Genomic DNA, 9,703 nt, shown 5'->3' with positions numbered 1-9,703 from the left:
TTTAATGCTTATCCACAGTTTCATTTGGTCTCTCATTTTTATGGTTTTTAAAAATTAAAACAGATTATCAAGAAAGTATAAATGAAAGGTAACTTTATTACTGGAGAAGAGAAAAATGTATACAAGAAAGTCCAGATTCTTTTCCCTCATGCACTACTTTTATAATAAAGTTCTAAATATCATCTTTGAAGATATTTACAATGATAAGTTTTTCTTAACATGTAACCATTTACTGTGTGGGGGACATTTTTTCATAGAAATCATATACTTAAACTAAATAAATTCTTATAGTTTACAAGAAGCTTAGACATTGTATTAACAGAAGACGATATATTTTACTGCAAAATATTATAAAAGTGATACAATTTTGTGGCTCTTAAATGTTTAATTACTTGATTTGAACAGGGGAATTAATAAGAAACAACAACAGAAAAAATCAAGACAGGCCTGGCTTTATGATTTTTTGTATTCGATTCGTTCTACTTTCACATCATCTCCAATTAGCTGATACACATAAGTGACAACTGTAGAAGCCTGGATATCCATCAACACAAATGAAGGAATAATGTTTCTGGAAGGAGATATAAAGAATGTCAGTGTTTTGTACTAAAAAGCCACAGCACTATAAATTTCAATTTAATATGACAATTTGGATTCAAGGAGAAATCTGGTTGTTACATATTAAAAAGAATAATTACCAAAAGAAGATGGCCAGAAAGGCTATAATTATTTAAGTGATTGCATTTCTCTTTTATGAAATGTCACACAAGCAATTATTAAATTTATAAAAACCCCAAATTCCCAAAGTACATACTACTCACGTTTCCAAGGCATTATATGCTCCAGTGGCGGAACCTGGGTTAATGTAGAATTTATTTTCATGCTCAAATGCTTCAAATTTGTGTGTGTGTCCTGAGATAAGAATGTCCACATCAAACTGCCTCTGCAACAGGGCTAAGCTGGCCATATCTCCCCATGGAATAACTTGATGTCCATGGATCAAACCAATTTTGAACTGCCCAACAGTCACAACTTTCTGTTCTGGATAATTCAGATTCTAAAATAAGAAATAGACATACTCATGTTTAAAAAACAACCTGCTTTTATTTATTTATTTTCCCCCTTATTTATTTATTTATTTTTAATTTCTTTATTGATTAAGGTGTCACATATTTGTCCTCAGCCCCCCATTCCCATCCCCCACCCCTCCCCACGGATGCCTCCACACCCCTGTTGTCCTTAACCATTGGTTAGGCTCGTATGCATGCACACAAGTCCCTTGGTTGATCTCTCCCCCCGACCCTCACCCTCTCCTACCCTCCCTCTGAGGCCCGACATGAGCGAGATCATGTGTCACTAGAAATACACTTATAAGAACCGAATGTGAGACGAGCAATAATAGTTATGCTGACAGGCAAATGAATCAGTCTGTAGTAAGTTTCTTTCTGGACCAACAGTTCTTTTGAGACCCAATTTCAATGTCCACCAGTTCCTTATGTGTACATGTCGGCACTGACTTTTCAGCTCTGGATGGACAAATGGTGGTAATGCAGGTCCGACTCCCTCTGGTTTGGTCTTGCCCGGACGCAGGGGCGCGGCTTCACCCGGACCTGGGACCCAGCATCACCCAGGCCCCGGGGCACATGGCCTCACCCAGACCCAGGTGTGTGCGTCCTCATCTGGACCCAGGGGCGCGTGGCCTCACCCGGACCCGGGACCCAGCCTCACCCGGATCCAGGGGCGCACGGCCTCACCCGGACCCGGGACCCAGCCTCACCCGGATCCAGGGGCGTACGGCCTCACCCGGACCCGGGACCCAGCTTTACCCGAACAAACTGCTTTTAAATATTCAGTCTCATATGGCTGTTTTCCTCCACAACCAACACATTTATTAAATATGATTTCTCCTTAGTCTCTAAGGCTGCAACTATGCACCTAACTGAAATTTCTCATGCAATACCTTCTTGTTTTTATTTTTATAGAATATGGATTCTTTTGGGCATGCTGTAGAAAATTATTATCCCACCAAATTTCTGGGTTTCTTCTACCTAAGAATCCTAGGCATATGGCCTGTATCCCAGGCTTTAAGTTATATAGATGGCTTAAAATAATTTAAAATACATAGTACTGCCCTAACCGGTTTGGCTCAGTGGATAGAGCTTCGGCCTGCAGACTGAAGGGTCCCAGGTTCGATTCTGGTCAAGGGCATGTACCTTGGTTTCGGGCGCATCCCCAGTAGGGGGTGTGCAGGAGGCAGCTGATTGATGTTTCTTTCTCATCGATGTTTCTAACTTTCTCTCCCTCTCCCTGCCTCTCTGTGAAAAATCAATAATATATTTAAAAATAATAATAATAAATAAAAAAAATACATAGTACTCAGTATGAACCAGGCACTATTCTAAGGGCTTTATAAATAACAATCTACCTAATGCTTACAAACAATCCTAAACCTGGCGGGCGTGGCTCAGTGGTTGAGCGACCTATGAACCAGGAGATCACGGTTCCATTCCTGGTGGGGGCATAGGCCCAGGTTGAGGGCTCGATCCCCAGTGTGGGGCATACAAGAAGCTATCACTCTCTCTCCTTCTCCCTTCTTCTCTGAAATCAATAAAAATATATTTAAGGGAAAAAAATCCTAAGAGGTAGATTCTATTCTGACCCCCCATTTTATGGATTAAAAGAAACGGAGGCATGGAGAGGTTAAAATAACCTGCCCAAAGTCATACAATTAGTAAGTGGTTGAGCTACCAGGGTTTGGTAGCATGGCTCCAGGGTCTGTGACTTGAGCAAATTTGTAGCAAAAATTTGAATTCTTGCTACTGAAACTGTTTTTATTATTATTTTTCGTTAACCCTCACCCGAGGATATTTTTCCATTGATCTTTTAGAGAAAGGGAAAGACAGAAACATCAATGTGAGAGAAATACATCGATTGGTTGCCTCCTGCATGCCCCCTGTCCAGGACTGGGGCTAGGGAAGAGCCTGCAACCAAGGTACATGCCCTTGACCTGAATCAAACCCGGGACCCTTTGGTCTGCAGGCCAATGCTCTACTGAGCCAAACTGGCTAGGGCTAAAACTATTTTTAGTAAAACACAAACAGAATGCCTAATGTTTTTAACAAACCAGACCTATATTCTAATTATTGACAAGAAGTTTGCCCCTTCCCTTCTCATTCCCGTCTTTCATCTCTGTACAACCTCTAGTTTATCCAAACTTTTAAAAATCCACTAAAAACACCACCACTATGGTCATTTAGTTTGATATCAAGAGCCCCATTAAAAAGCAACCATAAAGTTAAATAATTTATGAAAGTTTATATTCCCAGAAATACAAAATAAATTTTTCACACTCAGATTTTTAATTTAAAATCATACACTGTTAGTACTGGCAGGGGTTTTAAAAATCATCTATTCCAATCTATTTACACAGAAGGAAACTAAGGCCAGAAAGAGGATGTAATGTGCCTAAAATCTCATTGTTAATTAATGGGCAAAATTGGAACCCCAGAATTTCTAACATTTTTTTCGTTTTTAAAGTCAGGTGTACTGAGGTATAATTTACATAGAGTAAAATTACCCTTTTTAGTATATAATTCAAGGTGTTTTGACAAATGCATACGGTCATGTAAGCACCACCACAATCAAGATATAGAACAATTCTATGACCTCCTCAAAACTTCCTCCTGCCAGTACTTTATGGTTAACCCTGATGACAGAGAGCCATGGTAGGATCTTCAACAGATCAGTGATGTGATCTTCACTTAAAAAGGATCACTCTGCTACTTGGAGAACAAACTGTGGAGGGAGGAAGGGTAGAATCAGGAAGTTGGAAAATAGGAAAGTGATGTGGTCCTTGGAACACGGTAGTAGAGGTGATGGTGGTGGTAAGAAGTTCATAACAAAAACTTTATAAACTAAATGATAGTACTACAAAAAATAGTGACAAAACTACTTTTACTCCATATCAATTTAGTTAGAACAAGTACTTAATATGTTTATTGAGCAATCTAAAATTCAGTGATTTTCAAACAGGAAGGAAGGGTATGTATAGAAATTTTATATTTGGGGGGGGAAGAGATCTTAATAGTTGAGAAACTAGTCTAAAGGATAAAGCTTTATACGTGAAAATCAAGAAAAGGAAATATTGTGAAAGAAAGGGAAATACATCACCTCATCGAAATCTCCTCTCACAATATGAACATCACCAGCCAGAGTCTTGAGATAGTCATAACTCTCTTTGGTGCAAAGGTTTCCAGTGCAGAGAATGTGCTGAATCTTCCCTGGTACCAGCAGCTTTTTGAACTTAGCTGGCAAACTGTTGCACCGGTGTGGGATGTGCAGGTCTCCTAATACCAACACCAACTTTAAAGTGTCAAGGTGAGACAAGGTATAATGTTAAACATTATGTCAAAACAAGATACACTCTTCCAATAACCCCCTTTTAAATTAAACTAATCAGAGATTCCAGGACACAAAGGAGCAGAGGTTATTCATACAGTTCCTTATCATAACCATTTAAACAAACACACATAGCACATATGATAACGTACTCTGTTCTTAAAATCTCGTGTATTGATTCCAGATACATTAATAAAGAGAATTGTTAAAAATGAAATGATAGAGCCCTGGCCAGGTGGCTCATTTAGTTGGAGTGTCATCCAGTACACCAGAAGGTTGTAGGTTTGATTCCCAGTCAGGACACATACCTAAGTTGCCAGTTTGATCCCAGGTTGGAGGCAACTGATCAATGTCTCTCTCTCACATGATGTTTCTCTCTCACATTGATGTTTTTTCCTCCTTCCCTCCCTCTCTCCTTTACTTTCTCTAAACATATCCCAGGGTGAGGATTAAAAAAAAAAAAGCAATGATGGAGAAAAAAATTAATTCTATAATTTATGTTTACTAGCCTGACAACTATTTGGAGGAATAATAGCCAAAATTTACAATATTTGCTACTTAAAACTATTAGCTACACATTACAGAGGAATAAAAACAACCTATGTTTCACAAAGTTTCAATAGGACAAATGTGTACTTTTCATAATCTTTATCTTCTCTTTTATTAGAAATCCTCACTGCCATATATTCATTGTCTAGATTAAATTGCCTATGTGCCCTCAGTTTAATTTCCAAACTTAAAATAACATTTTCACAATCTTTCATGTGCATTAGAGCATTAAAAAAAGAGTCCGCTAAATAAGTGATGAATTTAGTAGGAAGTGGTTTAGAGTTGCAACATAGTCTCAGATGACCAAAAAAAAATTTACACTTTAAAGAATAAAAATTTCAATCCTATAAAATTTTAATGATTTTACATGTAAATATTATTTAACTAAGTCACTTAATATTCAAAGAGGTCATCCTATCCTATATAATCAAGGCCTAATAATATGCTGTGTCCAACGTTCATTCTACCCTTCAACCAGTCGCTATGATGTGCACTGACCACCAGGGGGCAGTCGCTCCGACCGGTAGGTTCGCTTGCTGCTGGGGTCCAGCCCATCAGGACTGGGCAAGCAAGCCAGACACGCCCTGGAGCCCTCCAGTGGTCCCTCCCCAGGCCCGGATCATGCACTGGTGGAGTCCCTTGGCCTGGCCTGCGCCCTCTTACAATTCAGGACCCCTCGGGGGATGTCAGAGAGCCGGTTTCCACCAGATCCCCGCAGGCCCCCACTGGTGCCTCTAGTTTAAAAATATCTGCCCTCCAAAGGACAACAATTTCATGTTGATTAGTATAAGCACCTTCATTCTATGACAGCATGTTGTCCCATCCATAAATGTACATGCCCTTTAACTGCTTTTTAAAAAGGTATGACTATTTATTATCAAAGAAAACATTAAATATCTAAAATAAGATAAAACAAAATAGTTGTCACCACTGACTTTGTAAATTAAAATTAATAAAAAACAATGTGCAAAATGAAAATTATTAAAACAAGCTTGATTCATCTTGCAACAAATATCAAAATGATTACAAAGGAAAGGAACTATTCAGGATGTAGAGTAACTGCAGTAAAATTAGAGCGCTTTAAAAGTAGTTGTTAAATAAGTTTCTTTATAAAGACTAGATTCAGCTGGTATTTGCTCAAGGACTTATATTGTTTCAATCCAGATGGGTAAAATATCGGTAAAACTAAAACCACCATGAAGTTTTGACCTTCATTGGTAATGAGTACACAAGTACCTAGAGATATAACAATCTTCATCTTTAGAGGGAGATCCCTTCAGATATGTATTGAAGTGCATAGTTAATGTGGGAAGCTGGCATTTGAGGAAAAGGTAAAAAGATATCCTTATTTTTTAAAAAAAAGAATTTCAAACTCATAAAAGGGTATATGTCTATAACAGGTTGAAAATGTTTGGGACTGCCCTAGCTGGTTTGGCTCAGTGGATAGAGCAACGGCCTGGTGACTGGAGAGTCCCAGGTTTGATTCTGGTCAAGGGCACTTGCTCGGGTTTCGGGCTGGATCCCCAGTTGGGGTGTGCGGGAGACAGCTGATCAATGATTCCCTCCCATCATTGATGTTTCTATCTCTTTCTCCCTCTCCCTTCCTCTCGGAAAACCAATAAAAATATATATTTAAAAAATATATACATAGCCCTAACCAGTTTGGCTCAGTGGATAGAGCGTCGGCCTGCGGACTAAAAGGTCCCAGGTTCAATTCCGGTCAAGGGCATGTACCTTGGTTGCGTGCACATCCCCAGTAGGAGGTGTGCAGGAGGCAGCTGATTGATGTTTCTAACTCTCTATCCCTCTCCCTTCCTCTCTGTAAAAAGTCAATAAAATATATTTTTTAAAAATTATATATGTATATATATATATACATATACACACATATATTTTTAAAAAAATATTTGGGTCTAATAGTGAATGAGTTGTTCCATCTGAATGAACTAAAAAGAACATGAGTAAGAAATGATACTTTATAATGATTGATAACCTAAATTCTATAATTTACTGTGGATTATGCCCGTGTGCCCAGATATCAGCATTCTAAAGATATAACTGTGTGAAAGACCACACAGAAATTATTTAAAATTAGTAAGGGTCCTAACTAGGGCTCTGGTTTCCTGCAAGTGACAAAGTTCTAAGGGAAACAGTGTCACATAACAAATATCAGACTTTGAGGAATGTCCTTGCCCAAATCCCACACTTTGACAGTTCAGGTTAGACATAGATTATAGTCTTTTAAGACAGCAAAAGATCCTGGAAATGGCAGTCTTGTTAAATTCAAATAAAGAACCAACCCAATCAAAGCATAGGAATTTGGCTATTTCCTATTTGATAGACTATAAAAGGGTGAAAATCCCAGTAATCAGACACCCAACCACCATTATTAGGAGGAGCTAAGAGAAGAAACTTACTCTGTGCCCAGCCTTAGTGGAATGAAGAAGTTGATTGCAGACAGGGGGAATGAAAAAAAAGGGTGAAACATGACCAATGTTAAAAGAAAGCAACAAAAAGAAACAAACCCAAAAAAACTCATATCAAATGAATATGCAAACAATTGTTAATGATTTCTGAGTGTTATGAAAGAAAATGTTAAAAATCAGCTTTGCTCAAAATACCAAAAGAACCATTTGCTGTATTTTAAATGTGACACATACGCGCATGCATACATACTTGTAAAATTTTTTGCCTTGTCAATTTTTTTCCTAATCTTATTCTCCACATGACTCTCATACCCTTTCATTTCCTGTTTATTTAGCATTTTATAAGACAATTTTGAAAATTAATCAGTCATAGCTTTAATGAAAGCTAACATTTTCTAGATTCTTATGGCCTAATTATTCCTCAATTATATTGATTTTAATTATGTTAAAATTCTAGTTGTAAAATTATGCTGCAGTTTGGGTCATTATTTTGTATAGATGATCTAATGTAGCACTACAAATACATTATCAAGTGATGAAGTCACCAACTAAAGATGATAAAAACAAACACATTCCTCCACATAAAAATGGACCTTCCCCACCCCTGGATATGCTGCCTGTGGACTCTTGGATACTACTGAGTGTTGAATGTTTCTTGTCTCCTTTGCCAAATAAAAGATGGGCTAAGGCTAAATTTCGCCCAGTTCTTTCTATTTGACATGAAAAATGATGTGCTGGTGCAGCTACCCTAAAAAAGTGTTAACCTCTCAACAAACACTGTTACATGTCAAGAAATTTTGTCTTCATAAAGTGAAAGAAAAAACGGGGGGGGGGGGGGAATTTCGTCTTCTCCCAAGGATCACTGTCTCAAAATTACTGTAAAATGTGCTCTAAGTTGGAGTCTGGTTTAGAAGTAAAAATCAAAAGTAAGATTAAAGCTTTTTACATTTATAAGGAAGTATATACCATAAATCTCTGTCATGTCTATAAGCCACCTCAAAAGCTATGTTTGCCACAGAATCGTGATAATCTTAAAAATGCAATGGATACCCACCAGGAAGAAAAGTTCCTTTACAGTTAAATCTCATCAACACAAATACCAAGATAATCAGAGTTCCTTTTGAAACTGTTCTTAACGTTTGCAGGGGTCCTCAATTTTTTTAAAAGGGGCCAGTTCACTGTCCCTCAGACCGTTGGGAGGGCCGGACTATAGTTTAAAAAAAACTATGCACCCTGCACATATCTTATTTTGAAGTAAAAAAACAAAACGGCAAAAACACCCGCATGTGGCCCGCGGGCGGTAGTTTGAGGACGCCTGTTTTAGGGCGTCAAGAGCACCTCAGAAAACTGAGTACAGCTATGAGCCCTCACCAGTAGCAGCTCTCCGAGTTTTTCTGCAGGAAGGTCTTAGGGGTAGCAACCTATTGGGGGTGAGAGGGTGACGGGCCTGCCGATGAAAGACTAAAGTAAAGCTCCCCAAACTACCCCCTTAGCACCAAACTCTGGCCCTTTGCCCAGAAAAACGTACATAGTCTCAAAATCTTCCAAAAAAATTTCAAGGAGTTCACAGATCATTAGGGACTCCTACTCTAAAAGGTCGCAGCATCCTAAAGAAACCAGGAGTTTCGGCAATTCGAAGGGCCCAAACTGCAGTCCTCCGAGAGCACACTACCTCAGTGCAATGGCAGCTGCACCTTGTGTCAGGGCGAAAGGGATCGTTTTTATCCCCTTTCCCTGGATGGCAAACTAAACCGGGTAAGGGATTCTGCTCGCTACTTCCCGGTTTGCTTCTGAGAAGCCCGCTTTCGCCAACTGGGGTGGGGGGTGGGGAATAACTTGTACACCCCAACCAGCGGGGAAGAACTAGGGAAAGGTCTAGAGACGGAGGGGGACCGTGCCCCTTTCTCCGGAACAGTCGAAGCACAGGCCCTTTGGGCCTTTCCGCGCTCGGGCGTATGGGTCTCGCGACAGGACTAGCAGATGAGAGGGGCCTCTTTCCCCCTCGGACGTCCTCTGGCCCCTGGGGCGGGGGTACAAGGCCAGAGCCGGCTTCCCCCAGAAGTGGCCGCTCCCTTACCTCCCCTGCCCTCCCCCTGGGCCTTCCCAGGCCCGGCCTGAACCGCGCCCACCCAGGCCTCCGGGATCGCCTCAACCCTCGCCCGGAGACTCCCAGCCGCTCCCTACGACGCAGCACCCCGGCCAAGAGCCAGGCCTCGGTCACCGCAGTTGCCATCCTCACCATCCTGTCACTGGGCTCCGCTCAGTCACCACAACCGCCGCCGCCCTCTTCCTCACACTCCTCGGAGGCCCGCCCACTTCGCTCACAACCA

General features: G+C 40.2%; 1 protein-coding gene across 3 annotated transcripts in view; it reads right to left on the bottom strand.

The window, feature by feature from the left end:
* Nucleotides 1-76: 76 nt before the first annotated feature.
* The window catches only part of VPS29 (VPS29 retromer complex component), a 48,800-nt gene continuing 39,173 nt past the window's right edge, over nt 77-9,703 (bottom strand). Inside the window, exons 1-5 of one of the 3 annotated variants that reach the window (XM_008142712.3) lie at nt 9,613-9,630; nt 7,365-7,376; nt 4,171-4,362; nt 822-1,057; nt 77-571 (exon numbers count right to left, since the gene is read on the bottom strand). In XM_008142712.3, coding sequence (XP_008140934.1) covers nt 454-571; nt 822-1,057; nt 4,171-4,362; nt 7,365-7,376; nt 9,613-9,615 — 561 coding nt within the window. In that variant the 5' untranslated portion in view covers nt 9,616-9,630 and the 3' untranslated portion in view covers nt 77-453. Of the gene's footprint in view, nt 572-821; nt 1,058-4,170; nt 4,363-7,364; nt 7,377-9,612; nt 9,698-9,703 lie in introns of those variants that run through there. The other 2 variants (XM_008142713.3, XM_054712706.1) reach the window with 2 other exon arrangements.

The sequence above is a fragment of the Eptesicus fuscus genome, chromosome 23 (genome assembly GCF_027574615.1).
Source record: "Eptesicus fuscus isolate TK198812 chromosome 23, DD_ASM_mEF_20220401, whole genome shotgun sequence".
NCBI classification, from domain to species: Eukaryota; Metazoa; Chordata; class Mammalia; order Chiroptera; family Vespertilionidae; genus Eptesicus; species Eptesicus fuscus.
The sequence above is the reverse complement of the archived record's forward strand: the minus strand, read 5'-3'. Positions and strand labels throughout refer to the sequence as shown.